Source organism: Microcaecilia unicolor, chromosome 10, assembly GCF_901765095.1.
Source record: "Microcaecilia unicolor chromosome 10, aMicUni1.1, whole genome shotgun sequence".
Classification (NCBI taxonomy): Eukaryota; Metazoa; Chordata; class Amphibia; order Gymnophiona; family Siphonopidae; genus Microcaecilia; species Microcaecilia unicolor.
The window spans coordinates 196,424,773-196,440,525 of record NC_044040.1 but is presented as its reverse complement, the minus strand read 5'-3'; the positions used below and the strand labels follow the sequence as shown (position 1 = coordinate 196,440,525).

Here is a 15,753-nt window from a genome sequence, read left to right as displayed (position 1 = left end):
CAGCCTATTATATAAAACATAACAAAAAAAGTCAAATTTGTTTTATGTTAATGAATAATGACCTTCAGAGTGTATACACTAATTCAGGCAATGAAGAAAAAATAAAACCAAACAATGTATTAAACCAGAAAGAACAAATGGATTTTGAGACCTCTTCAAATATCAACTGCCAGTGACAAAATTATGAGGTGTTTTCAAATACAATTTACCACATTTGATTCTCCAAACTGACATACCAGTCCATCCACTCAGTTCCCAATGGAAAGCTTAAGAAAGCAAAATGAGAAACCAAACCAACCATGACTGATTAATAGTCACATCCCCTTGCCAGTTGCATGTACAGATCTTATCACAAATCCCACTTACTAAACAGTGATGTGAAAGCTCTTCAGTGAAGACAAAACAAAAACATAGTATACTGCTTTAGGAGACCACCCTCAAATTTTCAACAAAGTCAACACATTGACCGGTAGCTTCTACTGGAAATCCTGTCTCAAAAGTGCAAGAGTTCATTCTATTTTTAGTCATGCTCTAAGCCTCAGAAACCTTTTTATTGTGGATGGTGGATTTTGTGAGCAGCAATGGACTCCATCCGTTCAGAACGATTTGGCTTACAAGGGGGCCAGTCCTTCAATACCTTCTGAAACATGCTGCAGTGAATGAAAATGAGGAATGGTACATTCAAGGTCTCAATTATTAAAACCAGCAATTCTCAAACTTTTAACCAATGTGATCCCAGACGACAATGAGTACAAAATGGCAGACACTGTCATCTACTTCCTCCTCTCCCTACGTATTCAGAGCATGAAGGTGTGCCAGTGTGTGCTCATAGATCCCAGTACTCAGTGAACATTCAAGGTCTAGTGCACCATGTGCTGATTGGTCAGTCCAGAGGCAATGGGAGCAGCAGCTCTCTTTCTGTGACTCCCCCCCCCCCCCCAATCTACTAATGTCGTCACCCTATTTGGAAACCCTGACCCACAGTTTGAAAACCGCTATATTAGGAACATTTTGAGCCACCCAGTCGCCCCAGTTTAATTGTTGTCTATCCTCTTCTCATGAACTTTTGCAGTTTTTTTTCTAGGCATGCTTGAATTCTCTGCCTTGGTTACTACCGTCTTTGAAGAAATTCTGTGCAAGTCTCCCACTATCCTTTTAGCGAATAGCTACAGGTGAACAGATTTAAGAATTTAGCTCATGCCTTTTCAGTAGTAGTTCAAGGCTGACTTATATGCAGGTACACAAGGTTATTTCCCCAGCTCTAGAGGGCTTATCATTTGTCTGTACTTGAAGCGATGGAGGGTTAGGGATTTGCCCCAAGTCACGGGGAGAATCAACAGGAATTTGAACCCAGCCCACTGCTCTTACAGGAGGCAGCTATGAAATACGCTGCTGTTAGTTCAGATTCTAATCAATAAAGATACCCGCTTACCAAAGGAAAAAATGAGGGCAGGAACACTTTTTTTGACTAGGACAATCATGTGTTATATTCCAAACACTTTTCTGACCTCATTTACAATTTTCTTTAAATTACTCCCTTATTTTCTATCTATATGTTCCATCTTTGCTTACACCCTATGCTGTCTATTAAAAATGTTTTATTGTGTATTGTGTTGATTGCCATACATTGTATTGTTTGAATATTTTTACTGCTGTAATTGTCTATTGCTTATGTTTGAGCTGTTCTTGATGTACACTGGCTTCAGTGAATTCCTTCAAAAAGGCAGTAAATACATCCTAATAAAATTAATAAATATTCCACAAGGCTTTAAGAACTGCCCCAGTCATTGAAGTTACGAATATTTTATCATAATCAGTGATCTCTACTTTAAAACCAAATCCTGAGCAAACACACTAAACCCCGTGTTTACTAAGCCGTGCAACAACGCCAACACAGCCCATTCAAAGTGAACGGGCTGTATCGGCATTTCCGCACCGACAGCCGCTGGCGTGGCTTAGTAAACAGGGAGGTAAGTAAACTATTTCCTTTCTCCTGACTGATCTAAATGTGTAAGGGTCCTAGTTAAAAGTATATACAGGCTATCTTTGTGGTTAGATCTGTCGGGATTTCAATTTTATTATAGTTTATTTTTTCTAAAATACAATGAACACACAACATTTTAATTACACTGACATGCATTTCAACGCTTATTCATTTTTAGAAATTAGTACCAAACAACATGTCAAGAACAGCATAATACAGTCATTTTATATACAATGGAAAGTGAAGAAAAACAGTCAGGGCTTTAGGTGAAAGCATCATTCACTGTTAGGAATATTAGAAGCCATAAGAAAATCCACTCAAAAGTGCCTTCAACGTTTTGCGTCAGCCAGCCTTAGAAGCACTTCACAGATAAAGACCACACTAACCATCCAGTCTACCTATGTATTCATTTTATTCTACTTGATATTCCGCATTCCACAGAAAGGCACAAAACAGATTCCATTAAAATTATCAAGGGGGTCCTTTCTACTAAGCTGCTTTGGGCTCCAACGTGGAATGCACTCAGGTGTCTTGTGGTAACTTGAAATGTGTGCGCTAACTGCATGCTAAAAAAATTTTTTTGAGGGACAAATCGTTGAAACCCACGGTGTCGGGTGTGACTAGGGGAAGCCTTATGGACTTATATTTGTGAGACTGGGAGTTGAATGGAGGTGCTCCACTACAGCAAGTAAAAAGAAAAAAGAAAGAAAGACAGAATCAATCAAAAAAGAGTCTTTTTATGAGCACTGTTCATTATTTTGTTAGCACTTTTGTACTGTGGCAATAGCACGTACACATAAGAGACAGACTTATGAAAGATGTGCTATACCACCAGGCAAAAAACAAATGACATTGCCTTAACAGTGGTGGTTTGTTCTGAGGGCTCTCTTTCAAACAATTGGTTTTGATTAGGAGCATGTGGTTATATGTGTTTATGCTATATTTTTAAACAAACAACTATATTCACGTGTGCTTTTACTAGCTTGGCGCTATTAGGCCATATCATTAGTATTAAGTTTTTGGTTTTGTGGTTTTAAGGGCAAAAAGTGGACATTCCTGTGCTAACCACTTAGCGCATCTACATTACCGCACACTAACTGGTTAGCGCAGGGATACAGTGTTCACTTACCACCTACAAAATGGGTGGCGGTAAATGCTTACAAGGTCATTTTTAAAAATGACTGCACGCTAATGGCAACATTAATACACGGTACTGATAATCGTGGGAAAACCAAAGTGAGACTCTAAACAAAATCAAACAAACATCAAATGGAGAAGAGCCCAATATAAATTTACAAATATGTATGGTCATGATGAAATGAAGTGGAGGAGTGGCCTAGTGTGGTGGACTTTAGTACTGGGGAACTGGGTTAAATTCCCACTGCAGGCACAGGCAGCTCCTTGTGACTCTGGGCAAGTCATTTAACCCTCCATTGCCCCAGGTACAAATAAGTACCTGTATATAATATGTAAGCCGCATTGAACCTGCTATGACTGGGAAAGTGCGGGGTACAGATGTAACAAAAAAATTTTTTTTTGAAGTTAAAACACAAGGAAAAAGACGCAATTTCAGCGTCTTTAACTGAGATTGTCTCCTTCATCGTTGGTCGACTTTTTTAGTGCTCTACCAGAGTGAAAACTGAATTATCATGAATTAAGAAATTATTTTCATGACTGTTGTGCTGCAAAATTGTGTGTTGTCATGTGAACACCAATAAGAGTGTGGACAGAAAGTTTCAAAAAATTTTGTGTGTTTTAAATGAAAGGATAAAATTTAAATAAAGTTGTCAATAACGAGATATAAAATTCACATCACGAGCTTTTTTAGACCAATGATGAAGGAGACAACCCCAATTAAAGACGCCGAAATTGCATAATCCCATATCCTCAAACACTGTGGGTCTCAAATATAAATAATTATTTCATTTTTCTTCCTGAATGACAAACAGGCCTTTTCAAGAAGCACTCTCTAAAGGAAGCTAGTTCTACAACATAAGCACAGCACAGCACACCATGAATATTGCCTAATTTTGCTAAACCCAACGAACAGCTAATCAACAAATCCTTGGGACCTCAGAATTCTGCAAGGTTAATAACGTACGTTTGATCAAATAAGCAAAGGCAGTCTGGATAATTCTCTTTATAAACCACAGACAAAATTTCAAATTGTACTGTTCTCACTATTCTAAAAACCTTTACCCACCTTCACAACTTCAGCAAGTCTCCATGGCATGAATCTCTGACTTCAGCTACTTTACTGAATCCACGTTCTGACTTTTCTAGATTTATTTTCACACTGGTAGTCAGTTTTATATAACAGTAACGCAAAATGTCACCAGCTTTACAAGTCATACGCCTGCCAAATATCTGAGATGTGTGTTTCATTGAAAGAAAAAAAAAATAGTTACACTCTCCTAAGAGGCACAGCATTTACAAAATCAATTTTGATTATCCACCTGAGCATATCGAAACTTTAAAATCATTTCAACTCATATTGCATTACAGCTCTTTTTGCAACAAAAAAAAAACATGGACTTACTTTAGCATGTGTTCTTCTATGATGATTTTTCATACTATACTTCTCCTTCATTTCCTCAAGACGACACTTCAGTTTTTTCTCCTCAGGCATTTCGAGATACTTGGGGCTCAAGTGAAGGTAGCAATGCCATTTGGCAGATTCAAAGCCCCAGTGGCAGGTCCTTTTGTCAGGTGATCGATGCGAGTGCATTACAAACGTCTGAGGTGAAAACATTCCATAGCACTCCAAACACTGGATGCATGGCGCATCAGGTTGGGTGTAGAACTGTGGTGCAAACAAGCCCTGGCACTTGCCCAAACATTCATGCTCTACTTCAAAGGCGCTATCAGTTTCCCTCAGTTGAGCCAATGAGTTTTTAGCAGGAAGCAGGCTGCCATTTTGAGGGTAAGTGTGTGGACGTAATAAAGCATTGCATAGCCTCTGAGCATCAGTCAATGTGATTAATCCACAGGATGGGGCATTGAATGGAAGGATTCCCAAGACTTTAAGGATGTGAAGCTGATCCAAAGTACACCTTGAACAGTAAATATACAGTTCATCACACACTATGTTAATTTGCTGAAGGGAAAAGTCCCGAAGCACAGAATTTAAGACTTGAGGAAGACACAGTCTATTTTCCCCTCCAACCAAAAAACATGAAATAGATTCCCCTTCCAGCAGAGTCTGAGTGAGCTCCGTAGAACTGTCTGAGGGAATAAGTAATGGAGCTGAAAGTATCTGAGGTGACGGAAGAGGCAAAAACACAGTAGGTGATGTGCTGTCTTGGGAGCAACGAGCTGAAAATGCTGCTGGTCCTCCTAATGAGCTCTGACTGCTTAAGTGAAACTGTGCCAATGTGTGCTTCAACTCAGGATTTAAATTGGAAGGTTCCACTACCAAAGCATTGTTAGGTTTAGCAGCTTCCCCATCCATCAGGACTGATGTCTCTTCACAATCCTCTAAGATTTCCTTCTTAATTGTTAACAATTTATTCTTCCCCAGTTGTACCTTTCCATTCATGTCCATTTCCGTCACAACTTTTTTTACCGGGGGACTACCATCGTGATCCCCTCTCAGCTTTTTCTTTGTACCCTGACCCAACGGTACCTTTGTTGGTATACTATCCATGGCTAGGCTACAACACTTTACAGTAGTAATTGTCCAGTTATGTTTTTTTGTAAATAGAAATCTATGTTTACTTTTTAGTTAATACAATCTCTCCTATTTTCACTGGTTATAGTATCCTTTTATAGACTCATATCTTAATCAAATATTTTTCCTGTGTCTGTTCTTGATTTTGATTGCTAACAACTCAATGCAAAAGTGGCTATATATGTACCTTAGTTAAATAAGTACTGGTTTATTTGCTCTTTCAGCAGTCTGAAAAGTCAAGTTGGTGCTGTGTAATTCAGGGCAATGTTTCTTCAGTTCCAAAGACCAGACAAATTCTGAAATCTGAGTGTACATTCGGATGTAAACATATATCTAAAAGTGCTGCTGGAATATATCATGGTCATTCCCTGTTCAATGCCAAGAAACGTCACCATCAGGAAAAAAAAATGTATAACTTTAACAAGCAGTGAAAATAATTTGATCTGACATGTCTGGGATCTTCTCTCTTTCAATCCAACCTATACAGACAGCCGTCCATCTGTAACATCCATTCTTCAGTGTGGAAGGTGCAACTCCTTTCTGCCATCAATTAACCTGGAAAAAACAGTGAGTATTATTCAGCATGTTCAAGCAGAAATAGCTCAACTGTACTTATTAAAAACTGAACAGCTAATCAGGTTTTGCATGCTTTAAGTCTAACTTTACAATATTACAATAATGATTCTACACCAGCATACCAGCCTCTCTCGCACCCCTACTCTTGGCCAGGATTACAGTGAGCGGGCACCACATTCTTTGCTAATATAAGGTTTCCTGCATGGTTCCTGCCAGATATTAGTTTCTTCATGGTTCTTTTGCCGATTCCCCCCTCCCCATCCTTCACTAGCTCTGAGCCCACTTCCGGCTCCCCTTCTTGCTGTCGGTGCTGGGGATCCCAGTGCTAATCCCTCACCCTGCTGCTAGGTTGGAACCTCTAGTGTTTTCACACTGCTGTTGTTGGCAGTAACAAGAAACACAATATTGGTTCCCTCCCCTACTGCTGGAATAGCAGGGTCCGGTGCTGGGTCCTTTCCCTGCTTTTGTGGGGGGGGGGGGGGGGGGCAGAGCTGGTAGGTACTCTTGGTAGCAAGGCTGTGGCCACTTGTTTCCTCCCTGTTGCTAGGGGTGGAAGATCCTGATGCCAACCAAGTCCTCTCTCTCCCTGCAGATCTGGTGCTGGGTCTCCTCCCTACTGCTGGGGGAGGGGGTGTCTGTATAGCACGAGCGACCCCCTCCAACTCCTCTCCTCCCCACTGGGAGCCCCTTTCTGCATTACCTGGGATATACCCCTCCCCCTCCCCCTCCCCCACCGGAGCTCGAACCCTAATCCTCCCCCCTCCCCCTCCCAGCAGGGACCTCGCTGCAGCCCGATGAAGAAGAAGAAAAAAAAAATAACGAAGGCGGCGGCGACCCCTCCCCCCACCCCGCACACGGACAGGAGGATGAACCTGCGTTTACTTGCGGGGTTTTCTTTGCTCCGGGCGCCGCCAGGCCTCGGACGTGGACTCCGAGGTTCAGCCGACACATCCTCGCCGCCCGTCGCTTCCTTCGGACTCTCTGTCTCGCGCCGCTTTCCTTCACCCCCCGACCGATTTCCGCCCGTCCTCCTCAGACCCGCAGCAGCGCTCCCGCGACAGACACCACACAACACAACGCAGAAGTCTCTGACGTCCGCGGAGCGCACAAACCCCGTACGTCACTGCAGCTACACAGAGAGCGATGACGCATCACGCGGCGGCGGCCAGCAAGGGCCGCGTGGTGTCTGTGTTGTCGTGGATGAGTCAGTGCTGAGCAAAGTGTCTGTCTGTGGGAGGGGGAGGGAGGCGCTGCTGCCTCGAGAGACCCTCGTGCCCTTTCCTCTGCACAGATCGCTTACGTATTAGTGGAGAGGAGGGAGGGGTGGTTGCAATGAATATTGTGCTGGGGGAGGGGGATCCCGGAGTCTCTCTCGACCGACACAACAAAGTGGCACCCATGGGTGGGACTTTTCTAGGAAATCAGTCACCGAGACGAGACTAACAGATTGCAACGAGGCGAGTGAGTGCATTTGCGGTCAAGTCCTCTCCGCCTGACTTCTTTTTTCTAGAACGGTTTTGGGCACATTTTGATCATGGTGATCAATAGAAATCAAACAAAAAGAAAATAAGGTGATACCTTTTTTTATTGGACATGTATTAAGTTATCTTATTTCTTTTCCATGTTTTATTTCTATTGATAACCTTTAAGAGTGGACTAGCACGGCACATTTTGAGAAATGCTACGTAAACAGGGGTCCCGGGGCCTGGATTAAAGTTCTGCAATCGGTTATATCCCGATCACGGAGGAGTTTGCTTAACACAGCACCTCCGAGTTAAACTTCTGCGGGCCGGATGTGTTTCCTGTAATCCCGTTGCATTTATTGGTTATTTTTCATAACTTAATAGATATCACTCATTCCCGATGTAGGTCATAGGCGCAAGCCCCCCCCCCCCAAAAAAAAAAAAAAATAGCAGACTCCGGAGTAACTGGAATTGCATTTAGTACCCCCACTCATCAGTTTTTGAAAGTTGGTGCCTCTTGATTCAGGGCTAATTCGCAGCACTGTGTCTTTGTGGGGAGGGGGCAGGAAATGATATGATATTGCGTTTATTTAATTCGGATTTCTTGCAGGTGGGTTAGGCGCTGTGGATTCACCCAGGCGCACGTCCTCCTGTGGATTCACGTTTCACTTTTTTGTCCCCTGTTTTTCAGCGTCCCTTTTCTCGGCTCCTTCTTCCCCCTCACTTCCGGACGATTGCTTTTCTGTGTCTTTCACGCCCACTCTGTCTCGCTTGTTCTCACGCTCGCTTCTACACCCTGCCAGTCATTCAGGAGCTCTCACATCTGCAGACACAACACTGTCAGACGCTTTCTTTGCACACTGCTTAGGCATGAGGGCCTGAAGGGAAAGTAGTTCTCAATGTGAAATACTCATTAATTTTTATGTTTTGGAAGCAAACAGGATGGTTAGAGGGTTTTTACGCAACTGGGTTCGACTCCCACTGCAGCTCCTTGTGACTCTGAGCAAGTCACTTAACCCTCCATTGCCCCTGGTAAAAATAAGTACCTGTGTAGTTGCAAAATACCATTGAAAAGACGGTATATCAAGTCCCATTTCCCTTAACTAAAGCAGTCAGAACCGGTGGAGGGTTTATGGGCACCCTAGGCTAATCTTCAGTCCTACTTCTCTCCCCCGTTAACTTTCAGACCCTAACAGGCAGATGATCAAAAGGCGCCCCCCCCCCCTGTTCCAAACAGTGCTCTAAAATAGCGCTGGAACAGCATGGGGTGTTATTAGACCTATGATCAGAGATAATGACATGCAAATTTAAGCAGGCAATTATCTCTGGTCATGGGGTAGAAGTGCGGGAGAATTGTGCCTGAGCATGCGCTCAGCACAATCCTCCCACACTTGTTTGACAGGTCTGGGCTGTCAAAAGCCCAGACCTCTCAAACACAGGGGCTGGAGGTCCATGGGACCACCAGACCTCAACTACCCCTGCCCCGAGCAAAGTAAAATGGGGGCTGGAGGACCTCCGGTCCCCCTGATGACCTCCCCCCCCCAGGTTCAAGGAGGGCTGGAGATCCTCAACCAAAACCGAGCTTCTCATTTTCCCCCCCAAACCCACCTCCCCGCTCCCCCCGTTTTCTATTTCTGTTGATAGCTCTCTCATTCTCCCTGTCTCCTCAGCTCGAAACCTTGGGGTCATCTTTGACTCTTCTCTCTCCTTCTCTGCTCATATCCAGCAGACCGCCAAGACCTGTCGTTTCTTTCTTTACAACATCCGTAAAATCCGCCCCTTTCTTTCCGGCACTCTACCAAAACCCTCATCCACACCCTTGTCACCTCTCGTTTAGACTACTGCAATCTGCTTCTTGCTGGCCTCCCACTTAGTCACCTCTCCTCTCTCCAGTCCGTTCAAAACTCTGCTGCCCGTCTCATCTTCCGCCAGGGTCGCTTTACTCATACTACCCCTCTCCTCAAGACCCTTCACTGGCTCCCTATCCATTTTCGCATCCTGTTCAAACTTCTTCTACTAACCTATAAATGTATTCACTCTGCTGCTCCCCAGTATCTCTCCACACTCGTCCTTAAATGTATTCACTCTGCTGCTCCCCAGTATCTCTCCACACTCGTCCTTCCCTACACCCCTTCCCATGCACTCAGCTCCATGGATAAATCCTTCTTATCTGTTCCCTTCTCCACTACTGCCAACTCCAGACTTCGCGCCTTCTGTCTCGCTGCACCCTACGCCTGGAATAAACTTCCTGAGCCCCTACGTCTTGCCCCATCCTTGGCCACCTTTAAATCTAGACTGAAAGCCCACCTCTTTAACATTGCTTTTGACTTGTAACCACTCGCCTCCACCTACCCTCCTCTCTTCCTTCCCGTTCACATTAATTGATTTGATTTGCTTACTTTATTTATTTTTTGTCTATTAGATTGTAAGCTCTTTGAGCAGGGACTGTCTTTCTTCTATGTTTGTGCAGCGCTGCGTATGCCTTGTAGCGCTATAGAAATGCTAAATAGTAGTAGTAGGTGGCCCAGTGGGTGACAGACCCCGCCCAGCAACAGGGGGACTGGAGGTCTGCCAGACCTCCGGTCCCCCCGACACAGTTCAGGGAGGGCTAGAGATCCAGTGGGTATCTAGCCCCCCCCCCCTAACATTAACAAGGGGTCTCTGGTGGTCCAGTGTCAATCCCCTACCCCCACCACACCCTACCTTGAGAGGGAGGTAGCCCCCAATGGTCTGCAAACCCTAACACTAGCTCGGAGCTGGCGTAGGGTTTGCCGTGGCCAGCAACCCAATCTTTGGTGCGCTGGTCGCTGATCATTGGGGATGAATAGGTTTAGCCCTGTTTTGCATGCTAGTTGCATTCAGAGCCCTCGCGCGCGGTTTCACATTCTCGGGGACTCTGATCATGGGGCGGTAGCAAACGCCGGCGCTAACAGCCTCTAGTGCCGGCATTGGCTTCTGATCATCCGTATGTAAGTCTGCAGCGGACCCCCTCCCCCAAGACTTTGATAATTAAACTTAATAATCTTCACCCATACCTCCTATAAAAAAGGGTAGCTCTTTGAGTTAGTGTAACTCTTAGGGTCTATTATTTTGATTTGGCTGCAGCTGCCCCAAAGAAACTGCTGTCCTAGGCAACTGCCCAGACTACATTTTGGATACAACTGTAGTGAATAAAGACAATTCAGTGGCAGACCTGCAGTGGCGTTCCTTGGTCAGCTGCCACCCGGAGCAGATCGCCGCTGCGCACCCCCCCCCCCCCCCCCCCGGCACATCACCGTCCCCCCGGCGTATCCCCTCCAAGCCCCCCCCCCCCCCCCCCCCGGTGCATTCTTACCTGCTAGGGTGCTGGGAACAGCCGTGCAGCTGTTGGCTTCGCCAATTCCCTGCTCCCTCAGCCCCAGAACAGGAAGTAACAGCACAAGGAACCGGCGGAGCTGACAGCTGCACCCCTCCAGCAGCGTGCACCTGGGACGGACCGCCCTGCCCTCGGTACGCCACTGCAGACCTGTGAGGAGCAGATTACAGTGCTCCAAGCAGGAGAGGACCAGAGCGGATAAGGGTTTTGGTATTATGTTCAGCAAGGAAATAGTGGATTTTCAGGACATTGTACAGAAAGGAATAACAAGGTTGAAGATCTGTGTGTGTAAAACACGTCTTAATAAGATTTCTGTGGAACTAGGTAAGACTTGGGCAGGGCAGCAGGGGCAATGCCCACTATCCCCCAGATTAACTTGCATACCCAAATTTATGCCTACTTTGTGAGTGAATTCTAGAATGTAGAGGCTGCTCCTGAGTAGACTTGCTAGTGGGTGTCACAACCAGGGCTGTCCCTACCAGGGAATCACTTATAGCCCCATATTTTAGCCTCTACAGACTTATGCAAATGAGTCTCTGCCCATGTCCTCACATCCCTGCTTACATAGCATGATTTCCTTTAGAGTAAGGCTGCTAACTGGATCCAGATTCACAGGACAGAGTTGATCAAGGCTGGATTTTTACCCCAGTGCATGCTGGGTCTTGTAGTTTTGCTTTTCTTAGGAAATGTAATAGGGAAATCAGAACCACAATTTCCTGCATGCAACGGGGTAAACCCAAGACTGGATCAACCCTGTCCTGCCAATCTGGATCCAGTTGGCAGCCTCATGTTAGAGGCTTCAAACGTTGTAGAGTTAACATTAATTAGATATTCCAGCTCATTGCAATACTGCAGAGAGAGAGAGAGAGTGCCCAAGTTAGAGGTCACAGATCATAGAATCCAGTACATCCTGATGTACTCGAGTTAGCTAAACTGTTGGTAACCACACAATGAGGGACTCCCTCAGTTTTCTTGGCATGATAAAATGACTGGTTTGCCATGGGGGGGGGGGGGGGGGGCATAAACAAGAGTTGTACTATTGCAAGAATATACCCAGCATTGGGCCCAAGGAAATGGACGATGTAGGGCTCTTTTTACTAAGCGGTGATAAGCCCAACATGGGCTTACCGCTTGCTATTTAGGAAGTACCGCTGGGCTACTGCTGCAGCCCAGTGGTACTTCCCACCCCTACCATGCCATCATTTCCGGCGCTATGAAAATTTGTAGCACTGGATAGTACCCGGTGGTAATCGGGCAGTGCCGCAAGCTTCCCAGTTACCGCGGGAGCCCTTACTGCCACCTCAATGGGTGGCGGTAAGGCCCCCCCCCCCCCCCCCCCCCCGAAATGGCCACACAACTACTTTACTTGCCGCCTGGCCATTTCTGGCAGGAAAGTGAGACCGGCCCTTTTACCACCTGTGGTAAAGGTTTCCAGGGGTGATCTGGGAAATTATAGACCAGTAAGGCTGACTTCAGTGCTGGGAAAAAAAGTGGAAAAATAAAATCATAGAACACATAGACAAACATGGTTTAATGGTATAGTATTAGCATGGATTCAGGCAAGGGAAGTCTTCCCTCATCAATCTGCTTCATTTCTTTGAAGGTGTGAATAAACATGTCAATAAAGGTGAACCAGTTGATATAGTGTGTCTGTATTTTCAGAAAGCTTTTGACAAAGTTCATCATGAGAGACTCCTAAGAAAATTAAAGCATTATGGGATATGAGGCAATGTTCTGTTGTGGAAACAGGATGCTGGGCTTGATGGACCTTTAGTCTTTCCCACTATGGCAATACTTATGTATGTGGATTAGGAATTGGTTGTTGCACAGAAAACAGAGGATAGTTTGAAATGGCTATTTTTTCTCAATGGAGGAATAGTGGAGTGCCACAAAGATCTGTACTGGGACCGGTGCTATTTATCATATTTATAAATGATCTGGACATTGGAATGACACAAAACCATTCAAAGTTGTTAAAACACATGTGGACTACAAAAAATTGCAGGAAGACCTTAAGAAATTGGAAGCATGAGAATCCAAATGGCAGATAAAATTTAATGTGGACGAATGCAAAGTGATGCACATTGGGAAGAATAATCCAAATGATAGTTACCTGATGCTAGGGTCCACCTTGGGAATCATCAGGACCCAAGAAAAAGATCTAGGTGTCATTGTAGACCATACACTGAAATCTGCCCAGTGTGCAGCAGCATTATTAGGAAAGGGATGGTAAATGTTACCAAGAATATTATAATACATCTGTATCGCTCCATGTTGCAATCTCAGCTTGAGTATTGTGTTAAATTCTGCTGTATCTCAAAAATGATATAGTGGAATTAGAAAAGGTTCAAAGAACGACCTAAATGATAAAGGGGATGGAACCCCTCTCATATGAGGAAAGGCTAAAGAGGTTAGGGCTCTTCAGCTTAGAAAAGAAACAGCTGAGTTTCTACAAAATCCTGAGTAGTGTAGAATGAATAAAAGTGAATCAATTTTTTACTCTTTCAAAAAGTACAAAGGCTAGGGGACACTCAATGAAGTTACATGGAAATATTTTAAAAACAAATAGAAGGAAATATTTTTCACTCAACAAACAGTTAAGCTCTGAACTTTTTGCCAGAGAATGTGGGAACAGCAGTTAGCATATCTGGGTTTAAAAAAGGTTTGACAAGTTCTGGAGGAAAAGTCCATAGTCTGCTATTGAGATAGACATGGAGAAGCCACCTTTTGCCCTGGGATTGGTAGCTGGGCTGGATGGATCATTGGTCTGACCCAGAACGGCTTCGCTTATGTTCTTACCGTTACATCCCTTTAGGGAATCAGATAAGATCAATATTTTCAACATGAAAGTAAATGCTGCCAAAAGGTTGATGAGAAAAACAGGAGACCGTTAATGACAGCTGACAGTAAATATCAATAGTACCCCTAGATAATTTCCTGCTGCAGTATAAATGGAAATAAATGTTGAGATGAAGCAGTCAATCACAAAAGCAACAGACCATTAACCAACATTGTCTCTATCATAATACATATTCACTTAGACACTCATCAAAAATGACCGCTTGTAATTTATTCATTAAACTTCAGTTTGGAGTTTGTTTTTAATGGCAGGTTTTTGGCTGGCTGTGTGCCTCACAGTGGCATGTACACAATGGGCTGTCGTCCCACTGTGCCAACGCCCGTTGCCTCCTCCACAACAGCCAGTTACCTTTCTTTACTAGTATAGGAGAAGACAAAGAGAAAACTGCTTTATATGCTAGGTAGGTAAATTAATGTTCTAAAATATGTTACCAAAGGGTTTAATCTCCTGCTTTCGCTCAAGTCCAAATGGTTTCATATTCTCAATGAGGTGAGGTGGCACTCTCTTAGCCACTACTCCAATGACCTTTCCCCTCCTTCTGTTGGAGTCAAAATTCCAAGGCAGCCTCAACCTTTGCTGGGCTGCAGTCATCCTGCTGGAACTTGTTTAACAAAAAAGCCTTTATCTTTACTTTTTCATGCAATCTTGCCATCATCGCTGTTCTTCCTATGAGTTACATGCATCTCCCGATAGGTAATATTAGAGCCTTAGGGAACTTGAGGGGTACACACGATAGATAGGCCCTATCATGTTAACACATGGGCTTAGTGTGTTATAAGCCCATTTTTAACACTGTCTACAAATAGGGCTTTTTCTCCTTTTTATTTCTGCAGGTCTGTGCTAATTTTTCTATTAGCGCACTAGTCCTGTAAAAACTTTAACACAGAAGCACTTATTGCCTCCTATTGAGGAGGCACTTACTGCTCCTATGTTACATCCATGTTATCCAGTTAAAGCATACTAATGCAAACACACTAGATGGATAACATGTTCACACCCATTCCCCGCCTCCTCCTAAAAAAAATAACAGAAAAATAAGCTGCACGTGTTAGCACTTTATGCAATTTTATATAAAGGGCTCCAGTTATTTACAAAACACATCACTTGACTTAAAGTCTCGTGACCAATAGCACAAGGTGTAATGCAAAGTTTCTAACCTGTATGTAACTAGGGTTTTGAATTCCAAAGGAAGAAAAGAGGGTATGTGTGCGCTGAGCGTCAGCGTGCAAAGGAGGAGCAAGAAGAAGAGCCTGGGGCAGGCAGCGAATGCAGCTGCACCGGAGACCGCACTGAAAAAGGCTTTGGCTGGTGGGGGTTGGTGACCCCCGCCAGCCAAACCACAGGCCCGGATGAAATTTGCGGGGCCACCGTAGCTACACCCGTTTTAAACAGGCTTCTTAAGACAGACCGCCCAGCTTTATTATTATGGTGTGAGCCAATGTCTAAACTATGCTATAAGGTAAATGTATGCACTGAACTCCATGTAGCTGCATAAAGATTATTGCTTCTGTTTGAACGGAAATCAACACAATCAAAACTGCGTTCCTTGTAGAATGAGGTCAAGATAAAACCATCTTCTAGAGTGAAACTTGATGTCTTCAAGACAGGTTCCTCTTTCCATGGTGGAGACCTTTCTAGGAATTCAGGCACCAAGGCTAAATTTAATACTTAGCTTGCCCAAATCAACCCTGTTGGGTAAGTTAAAAATTACATTAATACAGTGCTATTGATCATATATACATTTTCATGTACAAGTAAAAAAAAATGATTCAAATTTGGAAAGCCTGATATCTCTAGCAAATGAAATATATTTTGCTTGCCAGTAAGTTTGAATGGGCTAGATTT

At 44.0% G+C, this 15,753-nt stretch overlaps 1 protein-coding gene across 2 annotated transcripts in view; it reads right to left on the bottom strand.

Annotated features, from left to right (window-relative positions):
- The window catches only part of SKIL (SKI like proto-oncogene), a 51,711-nt gene extending 44,369 nt beyond the window's left edge, over positions 1-7,342 (bottom strand). Inside the window, exons 1-2 of one of the 2 annotated variants that reach the window (XM_030216518.1) lie at positions 7,103-7,342; positions 4,524-6,209 (exon numbers count right to left, since the gene is read on the bottom strand). In XM_030216518.1, the coding sequence (XP_030072378.1) occupies positions 4,524-5,630 (1,107 nt within the window). In that variant the 5' untranslated portion in view covers positions 5,631-6,209; positions 7,103-7,342. The remainder of the gene's footprint in view (positions 1-4,523; positions 6,210-7,102) is intronic. The other variant, XM_030216517.1, reaches the window with a different exon arrangement.
- Between the last annotated feature and the right edge of the window lie 8,411 nt (positions 7,343-15,753).